At 36.7% G+C, this 25,503-nt stretch overlaps 2 protein-coding genes and 1 long non-coding RNA gene across 5 annotated transcripts; 1 reads left to right on the top strand and 2 right to left on the bottom strand.

The window, feature by feature from the left end:
* The first annotated feature begins 1,882 nt into the window (after positions 1-1,882).
* LOC148791213 (uncharacterized) lies at positions 1,883-2,995 on the top strand. 2 transcript variants are annotated; one of them, XR_016076633.1, is made up of 3 exons: positions 1,883-2,032; positions 2,135-2,266; positions 2,552-2,995. It is a non-coding gene; the product is annotated as an uncharacterized LOC148791213 (long non-coding RNA). The 2 variants fall into 2 exon arrangements; XR_016076634.1 differs by having other exon boundaries at positions 1,885-2,032; positions 2,107-2,266.
* Positions 2,996-10,914: 7,919 nt separating this feature from the next.
* On the bottom strand, positions 10,915-15,798 carry LOC104608064 (uncharacterized). 2 transcript variants are annotated; one of them, XM_010273928.3, is made up of 2 exons: positions 12,958-15,798; positions 10,915-12,578 (listed from the first exon to the last, which is right to left on the bottom strand). In XM_010273928.3, the coding sequence occupies exon 2, from the start codon at positions 12,429-12,431 to the stop codon at positions 11,340-11,342; it is 1,092 nt and encodes a 363-aa protein (XP_010272230.1). In that variant the 5' UTR covers positions 12,432-12,578; positions 12,958-15,798; the 3' UTR covers positions 10,915-11,339. The 2 variants fall into 2 exon arrangements, with proteins under 2 accessions (XP_010272230.1, XP_088744542.1); XM_088888416.1 differs by lacking the exon at positions 12,958-15,798 and adding an exon at positions 12,820-12,841.
* A 2,826-nt stretch (positions 15,799-18,624) lies between these two features.
* Positions 18,625-20,909, bottom strand: PUT5 (Amino acid permease family protein). The gene is made up of 2 exons (XM_010273923.3): positions 19,568-20,909; positions 18,625-19,346 (listed from the first exon to the last, which is right to left on the bottom strand). Exons 1-2 carry the CDS (start codon positions 20,524-20,526, stop codon positions 18,806-18,808), a joined length of 1,500 nt encoding a protein of 499 aa, XP_010272225.1. The 5' UTR covers positions 20,527-20,909; the 3' UTR covers positions 18,625-18,805.
* Between the last annotated feature and the right edge of the window lie 4,594 nt (positions 20,910-25,503).

Genomic DNA, 25,503 nt, shown 5'->3' with positions numbered 1-25,503 from the left:
AGGCAGCAACGATGGAACTTTTTCTCATTCAATTGCCCAGCCCGGCCCAATGAGGCCCAACTCTAAACCTCATCAAACGTATGGGATGGGCCATATCACATATCTCAAACCCCTGATTGTGGTTTACTGCTTACGCAGCCTGACTTGGGTATGGGGCACAGGACCACTAGTTGCAGCCTGACTCCCTCTTCTAAGATAAAAGCAGATATGCAGGATTGCATCCTGATATACTGTACAAGAGCGCTCCTCACTCTGATCTCACTGTCATACCCCAGGGTGTATTGGGAATATCTCATAAATAATATATAAATATAAGAGATATTCTCAATGTATAGTTGAATCATATAAAGAGCTTCGTATGAATAGTAGATCCGGATTCCTAAAATGTGGCCTATACCAAAAATCAACATGATCTCCGTGACCCGGAAGTTACATACCCCTTACACTAATTTCCACTAATGCGATTTCTCCTATTCTATGGTTGAACCTGATATTAGAATTGCAGTATTTGAAACAGATTACACAAGAAATGATTCCCTGAGTTTCAAAGCATTATTTATCCCCCACTCGTTGAATTAAATTTGATATTGGCTTAAAAAAATTAATTTTGATATTAGGTTGCATGCAAATTCGTTCATATCATACGATCAAGATTTTCGTTAAAAATGGCCTGTTCGGTGCTCACGTTACAACCTCACACCATTTGTAGATATTAGGAATAATGGACCATTTCCTCTCTGGGCTTTAAGTACCTCGGAATTGCAGATCTTTGGGTGCTTCCATCTCTAGGCTCCTATGGCGTTGGTTTGAATTGGAGATCAGATTAGTTGAACATAATGGCTTTTAGTAGGCAGGTTGTGGATCCTAATAACTCATTCATCACTCACTTAGGGGTGTTCTATAAAGTGAATCGTTGTTCTTGTTGCTGATTCTTAAAACAAATTTAAACAATCTAGTTTGAAAATAAAATGTTTTTTAAATAAAAAAATAAATAAAACATAAGAAACATGTTCTTGATTGTGTATATATTATTTATTTTCAAATCTGAAATAAAATTTATGTTCTTGAATCTAGTTTCAAAAATGTATTTTCATTTGATTATTTAACATCATATTCTACAAATCATATAATTTCTATACCAAAAGATTTGTTTGCATTTTAAAAACCAATATTTTCTTGGTTTTAAAAACATTTATTATTTTCTAAAACAAAACCCCACATGTTTTTTTGAAAATAAAAATAGAATTCAAAAACATATATTTGTTTTTTTCTGATATATCGATTTCAAAAAAAAAACATTCATATTGTAGAACACCCCTTTAAACTGTATTTGTTTTAAACTTTAAAATAAAAGGTAGAAAAATAAATGATTTATGACTCACTATAAAATACAAAGTATATTTGGAAATGTGTGGAAATAATTTTTTTTATGAGAGGAGATAGGGATTTCTTTTATAACTAATCTGGAATGGAATGTTAGTCCGTTAAACAGTAGGATCATTGGATCTGCATGCATCTGCTGTTAACAAAAAAAGCGTGTTTCTTACCACGCTTATAACACGGTAAAGTAGATGTTCCCGATCTGCGGCTGGATTGCCGTGTTAAAAAGTGTGTTTTGGTGCGGTGGCAAGAGATCCCGAGTCCTTCACAAATCACAATCACACGTTGGCGGTGGGGCTCGTGTAGTAGTAGCAGTAGTAAGTAGTAACTTGGAAGTTGGAATGGAGCTGAGAAGCGAGAACGCGAAAGAAACGTTATCATACACTACGATGATCCCGTCCAGGCGTCCATTCGCAAATAGCGAGTCGCTGCGATGATCCCGTCCCCGTCAACGCGACGTGAGCATTGGATCCGGACAAGCCTGCAACGGCTAATAAAGCAATAATCGACTCGGGGTGGATCTCAAGAAGGGGATCGGGTCAGTGGAAGGGTAGTAATCAGAGGATTAATTCCAGTTAAGGACGAAGGACGAGAAAGAGAGCGAGGGAGAGAAGAGAGCTTAGCCTTAGAGGCTGAGAAAAGAGCCCCCCAAGTTAGTTTCTCTGCAACCTTCTTCTTATATATATATATACTCCTAGGGATTTTATATATCTTCTGATAATTCAGTCCATCATTGAATTTTGATTTTGGTCAGGAAGGAAATCTCTATCCTCAACTTTCCTATTGCCATTGGGATTAAAGTTCATGAAGTTGTGGGACAAGATGAGGCTTCCCCTGCTCAGTCTCTGGCTCGACGTCTCTACGCGTCTCGGCATTCGTAAAAGCGGTAGGTTTCGTTCCATTACATTCCAATTTCCTTTCACCCCGAGGCCGGAACTGGTCGATATGGAGACCCTCAGATTCATGAATTACCGCCTCATGTTCATCGTGATCTGACCGACATATATTGTCTCGGATTGCCTGCCTCATTGTTAAAGAGCCTACACACTCCTTCGCTCCTCGCCGTTGATTGGGTTCCCTTTGAAATTAGCTACGTACATTTTGAAAATTACAGATCATGGAAAGTGATAGTAATTTTTTGTTTTTTTTTTTTCTATTTTATGTGAAACAGGGATATTTAAGCTACGCCATGAAGTGAGAACATGCGAGTACGAGGACGTGCAGGTGATGTGGGAGATGCTGAAGAGGAATAACTGTGAGATTGCTCGCACCCCAACCAAGAAACGAAAGAGACCCTTTTGGAAGCGAAAGGTCTTCCGATGGCCCCGCCATTCTCCTCTCATCTAACTTGATTTCTTTTTTCTTTTTGAATTTTGATCTCAACCCAACTGGCCCATATTCTTGGGGGACCCACACCGGCCTGTTCCGTTCCTGAACTTGAAAATTGTTATCCACCTTCGACAACTTGACGAGTGCAAAGAATGAGGAGAGATGTAGATTTGAAATCCCTTTTGTTGTTTTGTAGATATCACCAACAACGCTAGGGATGATCTCACTCTTCCTCTACTCTCTCTCTTTCTCTTTTATTATTAATATAAGGTGTTAATTGCTTAAATATACCCTGTGATTTTCAAAATTACTTAAAATATATTTGTTAAAGCATTTAACTGTTGCAATTAAAATATATCAGTCGACCGGCAATGGACAACATGGTTTTCAAAACTGGACTGGATCAGACGGTCGGACCGAAAAACCGAGAATTAGTTAGGTGATTGGTTCCGGTTTTCCTCAAAACCGGATTTTCATAAAAATTATTGATTTTGGTCAATAAACTGCTGACCCGGGCAGTTAATCATTCAAACTGTTTGAACAATTTTACCCGGTTTTCATTTTATTTATTTATTTATTTATTTTGTCAAAGCATGTTGATCGTTTGATTCAAACGATCAGACCATTCAACTCAATAACTAAACTACTGACTGATTCGGTCTCCGGATCGATTTTAAAAACCATGATGGACAATATGTTAGAACATGGGAGTTTTGATAGCAGAATCTCTGCTCGTAGCCAACTTTTGGATACCAACTTTGGGCAGTTCATGAGTTTAAAAGAAATAAGATCCCCGTATTCTACTAAACTATAACACCTATTTTAATGTAAAGATGGCGAAGAGCGTGAGTGCGTGACCAAAGAAAAGAAAAAAAAAAGAAACATAGCGTGATATTGGACAACGTAGAGGATGTTTGGGACTGATGTATTTTACAACCGTTCCGTTTTATAAGTGGGTTCGATTTACAAGTGATTAGTTTCATCTGTTTTTTGAAAGATAAAAAAACGAGATATAAGCTGATGGGATATTTAAAATGTTTTGACTTAATATTATAACGTATTTATAATGACAACTGTTTTACAATTCTGAATTCCAGCCTCCCCCCTACAATTAGCCCTCTCTCCCCTATAAACCACATCCTGTTCATGAATTTGGCATCAATTCACGGTCATGATGTATTTCTCCTGTACTTTGGGCCTAGTAAATTCTGATCTGGGCTGATTGGTACTTCTCCCTTAAAAAAATGGTCAGGTTTTTCAAATTTCAATGTGCAATATCACTAGGATGATTTAAGAGCACTCAGCGATTCAAGAAACTAAAATTTGGTGTTTTAAAAACCCCTCTTTTCCTGAATCCCAAAGCTAATTATTACAAAAATGTTTCTTAAAAAACAGGACTACTAATTGCCATTTTTATTGGTTTCGTTTATTTGCTGATGTGGCATGCATGACACATCAGCAGAAACAGGATGGTCGTGAAATGCACCGGTCCCAAGCAACCTCATAATCGAAATAGAAAAGCATACAAAAAGAAAAATGGAAGAATATTAGAGTCAGGTTTAAAGTATCGATACGTACCAGCCCGTATCAATTGATATGTATCGTGCCAAAGGGTTCTCGATACACCCCTACAGGGGTTATATCGGATCAGACCATGGTTCAGAAGGTAGCCGGAACTTAAATCGACCCCTCTGAACCGATTTTGAAATAAATAAAACATATAAAAAAACACCGCCACAGACTGATACGCCCTCAATATTTAGAACCTTGCATTAGAGAGTTGCGATAAAGATTTATCTTCAACTCTGGCAGTAAAAATAAATAAATAAATAAAATTTAATAGGATCAATACTTGCTTCCATTGAAGTTAAGCAACCTAAATCGGTTGAATGCAATTGGAAAGCATGTACTGATGTACGGAAGGTTATGGCTACGGAGATGATCACTTTCACCAGATCCTACGGTATCAAGGAACTGCTCCATGATTAGCATCTTCGTGCCATGGTAGTCGAAAAGGAACAGAAGCAGTGTATCCCAAATGATACACTGCAACACGATGACCTAAACCATGAGACTGCTTGCCTCTGGATTATACATGGCTATCAAGAGAGGGATCCCCATAACCAAGGTGTTGGGCAGCGTGGAGAGAAAGAAGATTGTGATTAACCATTCAAGGCTTCCGTTCCTGGTAAAATTAGCCCAGATGCCGAGAACAACGATCATAATTATCTTTTACAATGTATCGGCGGCGATGAAATGGAAGTTCATCTTGTAAGGGTTGTTGGTAGAGATGAAGTAGAAGGAGAGAAGCGAAACAGCGAATATAGCAACGAAGCAGTTGATGCAGGAGCACTGGTCCGGCAAGAAAATCTTCCACCATCGAACTGAGCCATAGGCTGATAGGCTAAGATCATAGCCACGTAGAGAGGAACCATGGCGGCTAAGACCATTTAGAGATCTCCCCATGAAATCATCTTTCGAAATCGTCGGAACCGGTGAGAATCAGAAATGGGTAGTTAGGGTTAGATCCAATGAGGCTGAAAACCAACAGTGTAGAGTAAAATTGAAGGTAGGAATTAAGGGTGAAATGGGGAGAAAGGAGGGACCGTTTATTAACTAACTGGGTATAAAAGACCCCGCTGCTGCTTCTTCTGTCGTTCTGCTGATGGCTAGGAGAGAGACTGCTTGAATCGAAGAGGACAGCCTAGAGAGAGAGAGGTGTATGTGATTTTACGAAGTGTAACTCTAGAGGGATATATATATATAGGAGGGAGAAAGAAGGGGGAAATGGGTTGAATGCAGATTGGAGTGCAATGAGTTGGAGTGGTGGAGTGGAAAAGAGTGAACGCCTACTTTGGTTAAGTTAACCGGAGAAGATGGATAGGTTAGGGGGTTTATAAATACAGGTGGCTCATGTTAGAAGAGGACATAGTATTGTATATGACGTGTACACACTCCCACGGAAAAACTTTGGTTATTGAAGAAGTCCTCCCTTCTCCTAGGGAGACTACCGTCGTGCTCTTAAAATGGGGGCTTTTCTTTTCCTACTTTGTTAATTTTCTGATCAAACAGAGAAAATATATATATATATTTTTTTGCTTCATGGGGCTACACAACAGCGGGTAGAGAGAAAACATAATTTGGATGAAACATTTTTTTCTTTAAAAATGATTTTGGGATGAATGTAATTTGACCTTGGAGAAACCCTCCATAAATATTGTCACGGACCAGACCGGATGGTTTAACGGTTGGATCTAGGGGTGAGTATGGGTTGATTTGGTTGGGTTTCAAGGCAAAACCTTGAATCAATTCTCTAAGGTTGTGTTTGGTCTGAAGGCAAATCCAATTACACCTAAGGCAGGTGCCCACTCCTTATGCCCAAATATAAACCCATCTATCTATTTATCTGTCTATCTATCTACCTATCTACCTATCTACCTATCTATCTATCTATCTACATGGCATCACATTTTACTTATGTGATATAAAATCGGGTGCAACTTTGGATATGTATAGATAGAAAGAAAATTTTGGATACACATGAATACACCTTTGACTTATTAACATACAAATAATTTAGTATTTTTCTATTATTTTTATTAAAATTATATTATCAAAATTTAAAATTTAAGTTATTATTTGAATAAACAACTACTGTTTTAAATATAATTGGGTCTATAATTTTATCCTGATTAAATAATCGATTCGAAATTAGTCCTACCTAGACCCAACAACTATTGTTTTCAATTATATTTTGATAATATAATTGGGTCAATAGTTATTTATTATTCTTAAATAATATAGTTATAGTTATTTTATTTAACAAAAATAATAATCTAATTTATTAGAGTAAATTTCAGATAGATATCATGTACTTTGGGGTAGTGACAGATAGGTACCCTAAACTTTCAATTGCAACACTCGAATACCCTAAACTCTCAAAAACAATCTAATTTATTTGTCACTATACCAATGTCATTTTTCCGCAGGGGCTTCCCTTCTAGTTTTATATTATTTTGCATGTATCTATATTGTACATATTTATATTTGTACTCCTTCCAAACTGAGCCTAAGAGAAGAACACACTAGGGAAACATCCGAAACCCAGGCCCTATTCACATTTTGGTAAGTTACTTACCTAGGTGAATGCACTTTCCCAAGTAATTGTTTCCTAGTAAAGATTTACCCGGGTAGGTGCATTTACCCATGTTCTTTTATTTTTCATGAAAATAAGGCATTAACCATTTTGTCCATAAAAATTCATGATTACAAGCAAGGTTCAAAATTATCGATACGCCTGATATGCCAGTATGGGCGTATCAGGAAAATCGATACTATATTTTAGTTTTTTTTTTTTTTTGAAACTGGTTCAAGGGGGGCGGTTTAGGTCTCTTCTATCCCCTAAACTAGTCAGACCCCTGATACGCCCCTATAGTGGGGTCCCGGAACAAGACGGGCCGATACGTGTCGATACTTTGAACCTTGATTACAAGGGGCATTTTTGTCCCTTTCAAGTGTTGGCAACTTTCTTCCAAGGTGGGAAAGTTATTTACCCACCTAGGAGATGAGTATCCTGGGTAAGTGATACATAGGAAAATAAAATTTCCCTGATCCCCACATAAATCTAAAAAAAAAAACATGAGATTTTTGGTGAATGAAAATCAAAATCCTTTGGCCAACTTTCCCCTCTCTCAAAATCCAGAAAAAAAAAACAACCCCCAAAACTAACTGAGAAATATGGTATTGATGACTGGAGGGAATCGGTGGTGACATGTGAGAAACAGGGGGAAGGGGTGGTTACACTTTTGCAGTGGCATAGTCACAAAGGAGTAAAATTAGAATTAAAATAAAATACATGATGCCTGAGATAACACGTGTAAATTGTAAACAACCCTAAAAGTTTTACCACCGGAGAACCTATTTGTGTCACAAAGTGGTTTTAGAAACCACAACTGTATATTTTAAATAGTTTAATGAAACAATGAAGTATTAACCCTATAACTATACATACAATAATAATCAAAGTTTTTTTTATAATTTGATAGAAAACATGAGTCTTGATCAAATAATAATAATGAGTAAAGATCATCATTCTATTTCTTGTGTCCGAAGCCTTCTGTGGCCGACCACAAACATTTTGGATCAAGGTTAAACGAGTTATATTATAGTATTTATTAATTGCAATCATAAGGGATTTTGGAAGTCGGAAGACTCAGAAGTCAGAACAGCGCAAACAGATCCTAAAGCAACAAGGTTTTTAAAATTGAATTGGATAATTAATCATTCAAGGGTTCGGTTCTCGGGTCAAATGGTTCTATCATTCAAATCAAACAAATGACCCATTTTAATAAAAATTAAAAAATTGTCAAAAACTGTTGTCCATAATTCAAATGGTTCAACCGCCCAGGTCAGTGGTTCACTGACCAAATCAGTGGTTTTAGGACAAAACACGATTTCTGGGTAAAATGGTACCAGCCAGATGACCAGTTTCTGGTTTTTCCAATCGGATCATCCAGTCTGGTCTGGTTTTGAAAACATTGTAAAGCAACGTGCTCGTTTCCTTTGCTAATTGCTATCATCAATGCAGTTCTCCATAGTCCAGACTTGCAACCTGCAAGCCATGTGCCCCAACTCTAACATCCATCAAATTGTCCTGCCACTGAAAATATCCTTAGGCTGCATTTGGCATTCTTTATTTTAAGGACTTTTTCCATTTTATAGTTAAAATGCCCTTATGAAAAAGGAGACAAGTCCTTAAAATAAGAAATGTCAAATGCAGGATTAATCATATTCAACTGTGGAAGCCTACAGGTTTAAGTGCAAAGGAATACAGTATTTCATGTGGTGGGATGACTCCATACGAGGCAGGGAAGTTCGACATGAGTCATGACTTACTTTACATGCAGAGAGATAGGCCAAGATAGCTTAGCGTGACACAAGTGCCATCTGAAATTTTAGAAGATCAGGAGTTTCAGGATCCCGTTGCTAATTGTCAAGGTATCCACAATTAAGTATTAATCGTTAACCAATCAACATGTTAAAACTCTCCATGCACCCTGCTATCTGCCATGTCCTCGCCATTTCACCAAGTCCCATGTAATAATACATAGAGAGAGGTTTGGATGTAAGGAGAAAAGAAATGGAAAAGTACGGACAAGCCTAATGCAGATTTCTGAATTCCACTGTAAATCTATAAACATTCAAAATGTCAAAAACTCATATTCTATGCACCTATATCCACCGGTGAATTGGCATCAATTCCGAGCTGGCACCTACCCCAAATATACTGAGCCCATAAATTCTGACCCTGGGCTGTGAATAGTCATTCTCCCAAAAAATAATCATGAATTTTTGCCCCTATAGGCTGCGTTTGGAAACGATGCAAATGGAGTGTAAACTAATTCACTTTTGCCTGTATTTGGCAACATTACATTTATCATTTATGCATTGACAAATGACAAAAAACACATTTTCCAATGCATATTTACATTAATAATAAGATGTAAAAGTACATCAATAAAAATAAATAAATTTGCATTCAAGTGGGCTTTTGATATAAAAAAATGCCTATGCTTTATTAGAAGTCGAGTTTGCATCCATTACAGCTAAAAGTCTATTTGATAAAATGCTAAATTTGTTGGTACAAAACTAAACTAACTTTGCAATTTATATGAACCGTTTCACTCTACATATTTTTATTCACACTTATTTGCATCATTTCCAAACACAGCCTTAAATCCAAACAATCACAAACTTTATTGTTCTTACTTCTTATTGGGCCAACAGCCAACCGGAGCTGGAACAAGTCCAGTTGATTTCCGTTGACTTGGTTCCCCAAATGTATTGTCCCATACCCCCACTTAACACCCCCCCCCCCCGACACTGTTCCCAACTGTGGAGATTTCTGAGGGGGACTGAACAATAAAAACCTCTTTTTCTTTTCTTCTTTTTTTTCACCCTACTTTTTGTGCACGTTGAGAGGTGGATTAACTACCATACTAAAACTTCACGAAAAGAGAGAGGGTCTACCCGGGCAAATATTTATTTACAAGGTCGGAAATCATCCAGATTAGGTCAATTCAGAGTCTCCTGCCTGATAATCAAACTACCCTATACTCCTGCAAGAAGGGAAAAATAAAGAGGTTACCAACTCCAGGAAGTCTGAAAGGAGATGTCTCTGCGATTGACTTGTAGTTAAGCAAACTGTTGACAAGCAGTACATGTAGAGATAATACATAAAGGAGACAGGAACACCCATCAAAAATGCGGACTGGAAGCATCAAATATACAAAAATTATTGCAATGCCATGATAATAATAATCCTATCAGGATATGTTTTTTTCCCAATCCGTTAACAAGTTTTCTATTGACAATCCTAACCTGTAACAAAGCCATAGTGATTAATACACATAACATAAAAACATGAAATCAAGAAGGTCTATGAGATTAGAGCATATGATGGACTTCGAACTCCTAGTGGCTACTACATAACCTTCAATTGTCCTTAGAAATGGTCATTTCTCGCCAATAGAATGAACTACAATTAAGCAAAAGCAACAGCAACCTTGAACTGATGGCAACTTCCGTGTTTAAGTAGCTATAATGAAAAGATAAAAAAGAAAAAAAGAAGCAAACAAAAAGAGTAAGGGGAGAAGAATGGGTTACAAGGCATGTACTCTGCTATTAGGCCTGTGGTACGGTGGTACCTTCAAGCACTGAGATTTTTTTCTTTTCAACTTTCAACCAGAGAAGGAACTATTAGCCAATGGATGCCTCGTGCATGGACCAAAAATCATTAAGCAAAAAAAGTGTCATTATAGCTTATTGTAAACATGCTTTGCTGCAAATTAGAAGTTAGTCGGACACACAAGTGCAATAGAGAAATTATAGAACTTAATGGTACTACAAAAAAAGAAAGATATGACTCCTTAGTTATTAAGATGTTTCAAGAAAATTCTGAGTCCAAACAGCAATCAGTTCAAGTAATACTGAAAAGAGTGGAAATCTCAAGCCAAAAAATTGTTTAGATTTTGTCTCTGTTTTATTATCCCATTTTAGACAAATGGTTTCATGCTGAAATTCTTTTTGAATTTATGTTCACTGGAAACATAGTATGTTCAAATTTAAAATTAGCTAATAGGGAATAAATAAGAAAAGAAGCAGAAAAATGTAATGTGATAGAATCGTGCAATCAGTGCTTTAAAGTTTAGATTGTAGAAAAAAACTCTATATACTAATTGCAGTCTCTTTGAAGACAGATAAAGTTTTATTTACAAGTGCAAGTTAATACAATGATCAAATAAAGGATATCAGCTGAAAAGGGTCAAAAAGTTCTGAGATTCTTCTAGTATTTGTAAGTTTACATTTTTCTGTATTAACATGTCCCAGAATCCCAGGAAATGCCGGTGCTTATACTTACTCCTATCCAATCCTTCAATTATTCATAGCATTGACAACTTATTTCCAGGTGTGACCAGTAAAAATTGCATGAGAGATGACTGTCAAGATGCATGTCAGAAGTGAATCTCAATCTAACAACTCTATATCAGCACTGCTTGATGAACTTAATCTCATTCAATACCAATCAAAAAAAACTCCAACTCATTCAATATGAATCAGACTTCTCTTCTTCATTCCTCTGATGCACGCAAGCAAATCTTCTCAAGTTGAATGGGCCAATCTTCTCCAAGTATTTGAGGATTTAATTCCATTGCCACCCGAAAATCCAACAAGGATGCAGGAAGTGAGTGGCTAGATCTTTGCATGCATCTCTCAGATAATATCCCATTCAAAGCAGGTTTGACCAACCCAACTTGCTTTAGGTGTTCATGCCCACCCCTTGATCCAGCTAATTCCATGCAGGGTTTAATCAACCTCTTCAGAAACACATCCAACCCATTGTTCAACAGATTAACACAATCCACTGAGATGCGAAGTCCCTCCATCTCCAACTTCTGTTCCAATCGTTTCCTTAAAGACCTGGTATCTGGTAGCTCACAGCTGTTATGACAGGTCTCTAGGGGAATAGCAGATAAGGGTCCATTGCAAAGAAATTTACGTGATCCGGCCATATTTATAGGGATACCAAGAGGAGCTCTGACAGGGCTTCTACTTTGAATGCTTGGGCTGGCAGCCACCTGTTCAACCTCTTCTCCCTCTTCAACAGAAACAACTTCTGCAGGGGGTCTGCTACCTAGAGAAAACAGCTCTGTAGCACTTTGCTGCTCTTGAGCAGCAGGAGCTGGTTCATCGCAGACCATGCTCTGGATCTTCCCATGGGGCCCAAGGGAACTCAGGCCATCCCTAGACTTGAGCACTCGAAGACTTGAAGACCTTCCCTTGCGAGGGGATGGAGGAAAGACTTCTCCAGAGAGCATCTGAAGATTACTTCCTTGATACTTATACCCATTTTTAACATTAAGGAGAGTTTCTACCCTGCTCCCTCTCAATGGGGGAGTCTTAGCAACAGAGGCATTCTTGAGAATGGATCCAATAAGCCGGTTGTGAAGAGAGAGATTCTTCCTCCCAATGGTACTAATGCAGAGTTTATCGAACTCGGACTTGCAAAGCTTGAGGCTTAATAATCTGCTGAGGTAACTAAAGTATTTCACTGCCTTCTGATGTCCCAACTTCCTGACGATCTGAGCTTTGAGCTCTAGAGTGTCAATTCGGGGGGAATGCCGACATGGTGGCATCTCGATCTCCGAGTTCCTCACAATCATCAAAACGGAATTCCGAAGAAACACAGAAAAGTCGCAGAAAGAATCCAGATAAACAAAGATTGCGCTTTTCGGTTTGAAACGCGAAACCCTAGTCGCTGGAATCCATGTCCATCGGGATGTTACGGCAATTGCAGCGAAGGCAGTAAACTGTTCTTCAAAATTTCAGTTGAGTTTATGAGTTTTGGAAGAAACAAGCAAAAGCCAATAGTAATTGAACTCAAAACGTAGTGCATCAAGTTCATTGAACTAACAGAATCTCAAGTTCTTATAACTAAAGAACAGAAGTTGAAACAGAAATCAACTATATGAAGTTTCTCTTCCCTACGTGGATATCACAAACAAAGCGTGCACAATGACGATGGAAAAATTAAAAGGAAAACAAAAAGACCTGCAGTTTCTGAAGATTAATTTTGATTCGAGAGGAAACTGAAACCCTATTGGGATATGAAGAACAATAGTAAGGCGACAAAGTAAATTGATGGCTTAAAAAAAGATAGAATGGAGTAAGAAGAAAAGTAGGACAGACCTGGTTCCAAAGAAGAGGCTGGTTTTGGTTGAATTTGCACACCTTCACTATTTTCCGGTGTTTCAGCTTTTGTTTCGATCACTGTCTGTGTTAGCGCTTAGCGCTTATTATTAAAAGTGTATTTTGTATTTAGAATGCTGTTAGACGAGGAAGAGAGACGAGTCGAGACTTGAGGACTCTTTGTTGGATTAGACTTTCCGAACCTTCCTAGGTTTGGGTCAAACGGCAAGTGCATGTTCTATGCCTCCGGTCTCCTGTTGGGTTGGAATAAATCACTTCTTTTTTTATTTATTGGTAAGTGTGTGTAATTGACTTGCCAGTGTGAATTTTTTATGATAATGAATTGATGATAGTAAATGATATATTTTTAATTTTTTATATTTTTATGTTATAAAATTATTCTTATTTATTATACTTGTTTTTGTTTAATATGATAAATATATGATATTAGAGATATGTTCAAATGCTTTTTATGATTTTTTTGTACTTTTTACACCTTTGTTTATTTTTATCTTTTTTTTTAATTTTTATTATTATTTAATTATGATACTAAAGGTTGATACATTTGATCTAAAAAGTTAAATTGTTAATTCACCACTAAATAGGAAAACAACTTCATTGTTTGGTTGGTTTTATTCCTTCATCAATAAAAACAATTATTCTTTATTGCACTTATTTTTTTAATATGACTAACTAATATAAGATTCAATAAAAGAATATAAATTAACACATTAAATATAAAACTTAATGAGCACGAATTGAATGAGGAGAAGTGTAATGGTTCAAATCAATTAAAAAATGAGGAATTTGAATGTTAATGAGAGTTAATACCTTAAATGTAAGACTTAATAAGAGGGATTTGAATGAACACAAAAATGATTATTCAAATTACACTTTTCTCCCTACAATTAGAGTTAGACTATCGAAAAATAGGGTATTTTAGTCAAATAAAAGTTTTATACCCTCATTTACACTTTTAATACTAGTATAGATAAATATATATTAGCCAAGGGAAAGGGCCCAACTACTCAAGGGCTCTAATCTAAGCCTTCGGCTTAGGGTTATAAATTCAGTAAACAACAAAATAAGTTTTTAATTCAGCTTTGCACTCCACATCAATCACATTCACACATGTGGGTTTTAAACTTTAAGGCCCTGTTGGTTTTACAAAAAGCCATTTAGGGAGGCAAGTGTACTTACGTAGATAAACACTTACTTGGAAATACTTTATATTAATTCTTAGGTAAGTTATATGATGACTTTGTTTACCCATAAAAAAGCCAATATTAAAAAGGGCATCATATATACTTGTTCATAGCCTCAGAGTCCGTAGGGATAACAAAGGGAAGATCAAGAATCTGGGCCTACAGCACCCAAACCAAAAATATGAGATTCAATCAGCTCAAATGAAACCGATCTTTCTTACCCAATCAGCTCAATAAAGAGCCTTGAATTTGTACTATGACGTGCTATGTGGTAAGTTCCAAGTAACCCTCATAACCCAAACAACTCTTGTGGCTCCTTTTATCTTCCTTTGGTACATATGGCTTGCAAAAGAAACGACATGGTTTTGCGGCATCAACAATGGGATCCAACTGACATTATCATCCTTCGCAAAAAGTAAACATGTATCGGTGTCACTACTCACTATGTGGCGCGACGTTCAGGAAAACATGCATACTATCATACCCTGGAGTGGAGATGGAGACTGCAACTCCGCACTCCCAGAGAGCATTGGTTAAAGCCTCCTAATTGCTAATTGTGAAAATAAATTTCGAGAGCCACTTCAGCATCTAAATCTGGTGCAAGTATAGTACTTCTACTTCATAACGACCATGGCCACTTGCTCTTTGGAAGCATCTGCCTTGTTGGAGAGTATTCAATTTGCTGTCTTTAGGCATTTCTCAATGCCACAGTGTTAGGCGATGCTGAATCCTTGGCCAAACTCTTGTTTGCTACCTCCTTGGAGCATGTACACCTCATCTTCAGCTGCAAGAGTTTACTTACTTACTCACCCCCCCCCCCCCCACACACACACACACCCACCTAGGCCCTGTAATGTGGCTGATCAGTCTGCTCATAAAATAGCCATCCAGAATTTCATTTAACCTATAAGAAAAACTGCTAGTTAACGGAATTGGTCAATATATATTATTATGTATATGCATTATATTATATTATTAAATATATAAATCTATTCATAATATATATTTTTTGATAAATAATATATATTATAAATATAAAAAACCAAAAAACCAAAGAACCGAACCCTGATCAACTGATAAACTGATTGATTTGGTTTGGTTTCATTACAGAATATTACAAAAAAGCAAAAGACCAGTTCGGTTTCAAAAATATGACCGAACCGTGAGCACCCCTACCGGGTCATGCCCCCCTCAGTTTCTTATTCAAACTTTGGAATCTGAGGCAACTAAGATCGATGAAGTTAAATGAATTGGCCTTCGGGCTTTTTCAAAATTTAAAAAGAAAAAAGAAAAGAAATATTAATGTATCTAGAGTTTTTATCAATCAATACCCTTTTGGCAAATGCTAGTGTAACCCTACTCTTTTTTTTTTATTTTATTTGACATTATAACAGTGAACATGTCACATCAAGATTTGTTATATATGGGTTTTTATTGTTCAGTCCACCCCCATAAACTTCAGTACAATGTGTACAATTGGAACAGTGACAAGTGGGGGAATGAATCAAAATTCAAGGGGGGTACTGAACCATAGATGGAGGTGGAGGTGTTGGTAAATAAAACCCAAATAATTAATAAAAGTCTATGAGGTGGATTAAACTCTAAATTTCCCTGTTCTGATGATTATACATAGACCCCCCCCCCCCCAAGTCCCCATATTTGGTGTATGAGTGGGTTCAAAATTTGATATGCATCATACAATATACTATGATAACTTGATGTAAGTTTTTCAATTTACATATTCAAAGAATCTGTTTTAAATTTAATATAACAGATTAAGAGGGTCCTGAAAAAACTATTCAAGGAGTTTTCAGAATTATGAAATGCTGTGAAAATAATAGTGATATTTTAATCAATATGTCATAAACACTGATACTTAAGAAAACAACGCAAAAGCTTGAGAGCTCATCATTCCTCAACTATGGAAAAACAAATTATGAACCTTATATTACAAATTTATAGAATTTTTTGTCAGAAATATAGAAACTTTTATTAAGTCACCCAGTTTACAGTAAAACTAAACAGAAAAAAGAAAAAGTTGGCATTGCAAGGGCATACATATGCACACTGATGATAGAGAAAGAGGGAGGGAGTTTTTGTGGGTCCCATAAAGCATCTCTGGAATCCACAGTAACATCTTGATGCAAAAATAAGAAATTTCTATGGGTCTATCTGGAATTAACCAATCTGAATTTCTCCTTAAGATTTTTTTTCCTACTCAGTCAAGAGCTCTGTTTCCCTTGAATTTATGTGGTTGCAAGGATTTTTGTAACTCAAGTGGGAGATCTAGTTGTTTCAAAACCTATCCTAATGTGTTTAAATTTTAGCCCTACTTAGCTGTAAAGTATTTTAAGAGTACTTTATTTGGCTACTGATAAGACCCAAGACAAAAATAGCTTCTTCGAGGGAGCTCTTCCTCCTGAAATGGAAAGAGAAGAGAAGAAATTAACGGAGATGGAAGAGAAGTTTCGAATGATTTTTCTTATTGTGCTCTGAGGATTTCAGCCACTATAGCCTGATCATAACAGTCAATTCATGCCAGCCACCACGCACATGGGGAGGTCGAATTAGTTATTCTGGCATGGCTTCCTGGTGTAGACAAACTTGATGGGAGGTGTTGCATGGGGTACAACCTTGTGCTCTGCTGATTCTGGACCTGAAGCAAGAGATGGATGAACCTGGGCCTCGGGTATCCCTGCTCAGTGCTCTGCTGAAGCGGAATCCTATCAGCTACCCATATGTTTAAACCTAAGAAAATTCTCAAATTAGTTTTAAGAGTCTAAATCTTGGAGTTTCATTTAATGTTGAAGTCTTAAACCTCTGGAAGGCCATGAATATTCTGAAATTTAGCAATAACCATCATCACCATCTAAACCTTGCTCCAACTATTTAGAAATTTAGCAATGACCTGATGAAACCGAGAAACATGAGCAGTTTTTTGCCCATCTTCTTTGGTGTTAGCTCCAGATAGATTGAAGATATTGACTATGTTGGGAACCACCATGGAAGAACTTTTTTTGAAGAATAGATTTTTCACATGTAAGTTCTCAACCTTTAAAAGATGCAAAAGTTTTTCAGCTTTAATCATCCAAAATGTTCATATGGAAATTTCTTCAAGGCTAGGGTTTTCTCATATGAGACATTCAAAATAGGCCAAGAAATATGATGCCTAGAATTTCCTGACTTAGCTAAAGAGACAAAAAGTGCTGCCTTTGAAAATCATTTTGGATTTGCAATATGGCTAAAAATATGTGGATCTGGATTCTGAAATAGATGTGGTTATTCAATTTGAACATAATCAAGTCCAAGATGTTCTTTTTCATTAGTAATGAAGGTGGGCTCTTAGCATAAAATACTGAATGCTAATATTAGAGAAAGCACCTACCTACTGAATGAAGGTATGGAAGATGATCGTGATTTTCATTCATGTAGCCAACGCCATGTAGTTGGGATAAGGCATGGAGGATGGTGATGATGACCTACCCACTGACTGATGACATATGTAAACCACAAACATAAAAAAGTAAATAAATAGAAATAAAAAGAACTGGTTGGAAGGTATCCTTCTGAATTTGGATGTAATCATGTGCATATTCAGCAATCAGGGAAAACCAGATGATGTGCGGTAACCACTTGCTGCTGAAGTTTCTTTAACCAAGGAATGCTCCTTCATGGAGGCATCTAAAGATAGATTCATATTAATAAAGATCCCTTAGTCAGAGAGTCTAAACAACCCAGGAATCTTTCATCTCTGCAGTTTATTTTAGGGCTCAAAAGAATCTCCAATGTTCCTCAATCCACCCTTATCATACTGGATAAATTTAACTGAGAAGACCTTGTCATGTGTGCAAAAAACAAAACCTTCTTTTTTGTTTAAGGAAATTCTGAATAATTAGGTAGCTATTATTGTTGAGGTGAACCTCAAACACAAGGTGGAGTATATGGCTGACATAGATGGGGCAGTGAACAGGTACGCAGTTGATCAAGGGGTTCCATGTATGATGATGCTCAAAGCAGTCACAAGATTCCTCCATGTGGAAGAAATAGGTGGATTCATCTACAAAGCTCCTATACCTGATCCAATTAGGAAATGTCGAAATGATCATATGAATGCATATATATAGTTATGTATACATCTAGCTACATGTGACTGTATGTATGTTTCTAAATGATCTTCACTAGAAGATATGCCACCAACTTACCATGTTTTGAACTCCTAAAACAAGAAGCAAGTAAACCATTAAGGTATCCTTGTTAAGGTATATACTCTATAGTTTATGATGCTAAAACCACCTTAGGTCTGGCCAGCAGCACCAACTGCCACCACCAGTACTACCATTACCAATTATTATGTAGCAACTTTCTAATATTGCCTTGAATGATGAGTTTCTGGTTTAAATAAGATAAAATAAAATAAGTCTTTTAAGGTGTTAAAGCACTAACCCATAAGGAAGATAATAAATTACATAAACAGAAACTATTATTTCCTTATAAATCTCAGGCATAAATGTAGAATCATTATTCTGATAAGAACAACCATCATGCATGAGTTACATTGGTACAAGAGTATTCCACGCAAGTTTCGAGATCCCTCCAACATCGTCGACGAGAAACACTGACCACACAAAAATATAAACATTCTTCTATTCCAATTTTAGGACCCCCTCTGCTGTGACCTCACCTGATTGTTTGTCTCTGCTGATGGAAGACAACTCTGAAAGAAGGCTTATGGAAGCCTCATCCAAAACCTCTGGATGTTGATGAGACACAATTGGAAGGGTTTCCAGGCCATCATCAGATGGCACCGCTGGTGCAGTACCAAAATTGGCCCAGTTCTGCTTTTTTACATGGACTATGATAGGGTACAGAACCACACCCACTATAATAACACTGCTACTTATTATCAAAGTTTTGGCTGTAGCCAGACACATAACAAGAACGAGCAAAAATGCAGGAGGTAGGCAAAGCATTGTCACCCCAAATGTTTGTAAAGGAACTCTGTAAGGTCTTTGAAGATCAGGCTTTTTTACTCTCAATCTTATAAAAGCTGCAAACTCAAGAAGCATTCCTATAGAATAGAGGAAATTAAGAAATTCCAATATCTCCTGAAAGCTCATCCATGACAATAGTACAACCCCAGTTGCAGAACACAAAATGCTGATGGTGGGGGTCCCATGTTTTGATCTGAAAGATTCATTTATATAAAGTGTCATGCATTCATTCAGTGTGATATATTTTTTCATTTGCAAACTAAAACAAAAGTAAAAGTCAGAATTTTCTGCTTAATTATAGTTTTAAAAGTGTTAGCAAAAAAAAGTTCCAAAAAAGATTAATAAAAAAAGACGGTTTACATTTCTGTCCATGATATTAGATTAGTCAGGAAATAAAATCAGGCAAAATCTGACCTTGAAGAGAATATAGCGGGAAGCATCCCCATTTCGCTCATCCCAAGAAGCTGGAAGGCATCACCACTCATCTCAGCCTCAAATAACCCCAAATTAGACATGGCGGCAGCTGCTTGAATCCACCACTTGAGCCAGAACCCTCCTATCAACATCCCAACCTCTGCAAAGTAGCCATCACTCCACTCACTTGGTGCAGAATCCAAAACTCCTGTTCCCGCAAGGAGTGGAATCAAGTATGAAGAAACCACCAAAATCACAGCTCCAAACAGTGCCTTAGGAAACGTGCAGCTTGGGTTTTCAACCTCTCCAGCCAAGGTACTTGCCTTATCCCAGTAATTCAAATTCCAGAACATGCTATTGAAGTATCCCCTCCAATCCACATTGCCAAAATCAATAACCAACCATTTCTTAGGCTTTATCCGTGGAATTGCAAGAAAACCCATTACTAGAAAGGGGCTAAGCGAGAAGATGGCAAGAGCAACAGCCGAGAACCCAACAATGTTTAGACCTCTATAATTCAAATATGTCAGAGAAACCGTAATTCCCAATAGAGCTGGAACTCGGGCAGCCAAGTGATTGAATATTGGAAACGAATGTTTCAGGTAATCGAGAAACAGAACCGGGTAAAGTGCATTGTCCATAACCCCACTGAACCACTTCCAAAAACCTTCTTGAAATCCCCAGAAGGGTCCAAAAGCCGCAGATATCCAAAGAACATATCCGCCGTTCTCAGGGAAGCTAGTTGCGAGCTCAGCTGTAATCAGAGCTTCCGGGATGCTCCAGATTAGGGGAAATACTAAGAAACCAAGCAAAGATAGAAGGGGACCCCCTCCGGCCCTGACTGAGTCTTCTATCCCAAAAGGACCTCCAGAGACTTCATAGAAGATAAGAGCGATTAAAGGTAAAAGGGTCAATTTTGAGTTGGTCTTGGCATTACTAACCAATTGTTCTTCACCCATCAAAAGGAAACTTAATCCAATGATCAAGAACCAGAATATAAGAGAAATCAATGCAAAATTTTCGATTTTGGATTTATTTACCCGTTGTATCCTCTACCAACATATTATTTCTCACACATCAAAAACAATAGACAGCAAAAGAACCAAAATAAATAAATAAATAAAGGTTAGAGCCTATGGATTTGTTTGGACTACGAAGTTTGAATTAAATATGAGTTGAAAGGTTATTGAGTTGGGTCTTCGTGCAACTTAAAAGATCTGTGGACGTCTGAAGTAGTTTTTCTCCGGTCATCAGAGTTTACATGTACATCTGCTCGAAGTTTTCGACGTTAGAACGAGTTACCTGTTTCACAGTATTAACGTGTTTGGTGTTCTCAGGGTTCCCTCGGAAGATCTGAGGCTTACAGCACTGCCGCACTAGTGCTTTATTGGTGCGTCCTGGTTTCTCAGCGGACTCCGAGGAAGGGTGACCGGTGACCATTGTCTCTTTGGTGAAAAAAACGAAGGCAGGCTTTCTGCGGCCTCGTTGTCGTTGAATTTCTCGTTCTTCCAGAGGTGGAAATTACGTTTAAGTGCGTATTGCGTGACGCACTGCAAGCTTTTGTGTCATCGTAAAAGCCATTGGATTTGAATCTTCTCCATGCGTCTGCGGTCTGCCTAACATTTGATAACTTGAGGTGAATCTCTTTCAATAGATAGCCGTCTATGATGTTCAGGTCTATTTTTATATAATAAAATGAGAACAAGTTATTAAATTAGAAAAGTCTATTCAAATAGAAGATTTGTAGGCAAATATCTCAATTCTCACAAAAATGTGGTAACTTGGAAATCATTTTAGTGGGATTAAAGTAAGTAATAGCACTTCTTTTTTTTTTCTGTACAAGTGAAAATAATGAAAGATTTACAGGACCGAGTTAGAAAATTAACCCTTATAGCCAGGTGCAATATTCTAGACTATAAGTAATTGAATGAAATTATCCTCCAAATGAAGGATGGTCATGATCAATTCATATGGTCCACCACAAATGGATTTGTTGAATGACACTTTAATCAATGTCATCAAACCAAAACAACTTCAATTGATTGCTGACACCAAACAACAACAACAACAAAATGAGATCAATCTCCTGCAAACTGCAATGATTAGGTTGGAACTTGGAACCCAATAAGGCGCATTTCGTGTAAAGACCTGGATGGTAGAGACACGATGAACTTACCAATTAGTAGAGGTGAGTAATCGGTTTTAAAACTGAAGCTTTAAATGAAAAACCCAAGTAAAATTGAAATAATGAAACTTGGTTAACCAATTTTTCAAACTTGAAAACCAAAACCAAACTTCTGTAAAATCGAAGTAATAAAAATTTGAAATAACTCAATTGAAAAAATCAAAATGAAGATTTTCAATTTGGTTTTTCGGTTTTAACAGAACAATGCTCCCCTACCAATTTTGGCCTAACATATCCTTTTAGAAATTCAGAGGGAAAATCGAAAATGCCGAAAAGACATGCTACTGTAAGGGTTTTTACCAATTAAAACCTAATCATGAATTTTCATAAATACCACCTTATTCGTTAACACATTATTGGTAACAAGCAACGTTTTAAAAAATAACTCAGAAATGGAACTGTTTTGGGCATTCGTTTCTGGGTTAACTATATGACCGTCCGGTTCAAACAAATGGCCCGTTCTAATAATAAAATTAAAAAATAATTAAAAAAACAATCAAAAATCGTTGAACAGGTCGATGGGTCGACAGTTTGACCACCCGAGTTAATGGTTTGTTGACTTTTCCAACAATTTTTTACTAGATTCTGGGTTTTTGGGTAAAACGGAACCAGTTGCCTGGATGGTTTCCAGGCCAAACGGTCTGACCGTCCGAATCAACAATGGTTCGAAAACATTGATCACAAGTTTCTTAAATGCCATATCTTTTTCGGTATCATAGTGAAACCCAAAACTCAATACTAGTCATTATTCTTTACCGTTGAATGAAAATTCTACAAAGAGGTGATGTTCGAGTTGGGTTCAACACCTACGATAAGGGTTACAACTAGGGATGGATTTGAGCCGAGCCAAGCTAAGTCGAATAGTATGAGGCTCAAGCTCAGCTTGCCAAGGTTGTATAAGGCTCAAGCTCGAGCTCAAGCCCGGTTCAAGCTAAAACATTGAGCTCGAGCTCGACTTGAGTCAAAAACTCATAAGCTCGAGCTCGATTTAAGGAAAAATATTTTATAAAATAAAAAATTATATATAAAAATATTTTTTATTTGATATTTAAAAAATAAGAATTATAATATTTTTATTATATAAATTATTTTCTATAATTATATATATATATATATATATATATATTCGAGCTCGGCTCGTTTATCAATCGAGCCTATAAATTGGGCTCAAGCTTGGCTCGAAGCTTGGTTAAAACCGAGTTAAGCTTGAGCTTGTGAAAAGCTTGGCTCATTGCCACCCCTAGTTACAACTAGTGTTTGGAAAAACAGACTAAACCAATAGGTTGGATTGGTTGAATTGTGACCCGGGACCTTGGTCGTCATACCCTAGTAACCGCTTTGGTTAAAAAACTGGTAAAAGCCGACTAATTAGATGATTTAATCAGAAAAACCGATAAATTGGTCCCGATTTCATGAAACTGCTTGGGTCCTTAATTAATAGAAAGTTAAAAATGTGCTTAGCAAGATACGAACCAATGACTAGGAGTGTAAACGGTATCCGAAAATCCGATTTCGAATTCAAGATTCGGTATAATCGAATCAAATTCAAATAATTCGAAAATTGAATCGGTCGGATTTGGATATCCTATTCATACCGAATAGCTAATTGGATTCGAATTTGAATATGACCTGATTCGATTCGAAAAATATCCTAATTCGACCGATTATTTAATTCTTATATATAACATATAAAATTTTTAAATGTTTTATATAATAATTAAATTATATAAATAATTTGTATATTTATATGCTTTATATAAATAAAACATTTATTTTATATATTTATTAATTACTTAAAATAATTAATTAGTCGAATTCAAATTCAAATTGAATCGAATATTCGAATATTTAATTTGATTCGAATTCAAATATTAATTTTCAATATCCGTTGGATATCGAATTGAATTCAGATATCAAATTTTCTAATCGGATTCGAATTCGGATATTGCCTTATCCGATTCGAATTTGATTCGTTTACACCCCTATCAATGACCTCTTATTTTCATATATTGTTTAATTACTATTAATTCATATTTTAATTTATGTTAATTAATGACTCTTTATTTTACATATTAATTTATTACATATGTATTTGAAAAAAACTTAATTTAAGAGACTTGAATCGTAATAATTTGCTTTAAAGATTAAAGAACTTGCCATTAATACACCATATTTAAAGTATATTAAAAGTTATAAAATATATTATATATAATATTTATATAACCTCTAGTCTATAATTATGTATTTATAATTTTATACGCATATTTTTTTCCACATGAGAGCACATATGATCACACCAGCTATGGCGATAAAAATCAATTCACGATTTCATGCATTCTTAAGAATTTATTAGCAGAGACCCGTGCAATGCATGGTAAAATCTGAAAGATTTAATAATTTTATTTTTCATTTAATGTTGATTTATAAAAAAATAACTATTGTTAATTGAATATAAATAAATATTTTTTAATAAATTTAGTTTTATTAATAATTTGTAGTAGTTTTAATAATTGTTGTTCCACTAATAATTAACAATTATATAGGAATGACAACGGGGTGGGTTTAGGGCAAGGCACCCCATTGTCAAGACATTCTACCCTATTCTTGCTCCGTCCCTAGTGACACGCGAGTTCAAAGCAAAGTAACCACTCCTCAATGTTGGGCGAGTTCAGGGGCAAGGCATTCTACTCCTCATCAAGGATGGAGAATCCTCGAATTTCCCTACCCCGTTCCCAGAATTGGGCAGGTTCAAATAGAGGTGTAAATTGGGTCATGCTGGGTCGGCATGACATGACCTACATGTGGCCCACACAAAAGTGTGAGTCGTGTCGTGCTGGCCCACGAGGCATCCCGAGTCGTGCCTCCCTCCTCTAGGATAGTTTGAGGGGTCGTTTCGGCACGGCCCACAGCTCGAGCCTGCATGAGCCTGTGCCCTACCGTGGATCGGGCTGGTCCATGGGTCAGGCCATGCCACACACCTAGCCAAGCTCAAGGCAAGGCACCCATTCCTCATCCAAGGTTTTTAAAATTGGATCAGATAGAGAACCGTTATGGGGTCGAACAGTCTGTCTGTTGAATGGATGACCTGCTCTGACAAAAAAAATAAATAGAAAAACAAAAAAAAAGGCCAAAACTGTTGTCCGAGTTGACGGTTCAACCGCCCATGTAAGCGGTTTGCTAACCAAATAAATGGTTTTTGGACAAAAAGCGATTTTGAGGTGAAACGGTGTCTAGTTCCCAATTTTTTTGTCTAACCATATGATTTGATCAAGTTTTGAAAACACTATCCCCGTCCACCGAATATTCAATTTGAAGATAGAAATGATCAAAAGGATATATTGAGTATCAACCACATGGCACAAATAACTCATTGCAAAATTTAGTTAATCGCAGCCTGTTTCAGCCACGAGTTTATCACAGTTGTGTGATAAGTTATGAAATCATTGCAAATGTGCGATGAGTTATGGACTGATGACAGTCATTTGCATAGTATTAGTTTGACACTTCCTCTGTTATAATGATCCAAGTGACCACTATTTACTTACAATTGCACTGTATTTTTTAAAATTAAATTAAAATTTTAAGTTTAAATCTTTTGCACCAACTGACCCTCTATGAAAATCGACCCAAACCGATACAACTTGAGTGGGTCGATTTTCACAAAAGGTTAGTTTGCTTCAGCTGACCAACTCCCCAACCTGGGCAGGTCAATTTGGTTGGCCAAATAGCCTACGACATGTCTAAACCAACT

This window comes from Nelumbo nucifera, chromosome 5, assembly GCF_055504915.1.
Source record: "Nelumbo nucifera cultivar China Antique chromosome 5, China Antique-T2T, whole genome shotgun sequence".
Lineage (NCBI taxonomy): Eukaryota > Viridiplantae > Streptophyta > Magnoliopsida > Proteales > Nelumbonaceae > Nelumbo > Nelumbo nucifera.
The sequence above is the reverse complement of the archived record's forward strand: the minus strand, read 5'-3'. Positions and strand labels throughout refer to the sequence as shown.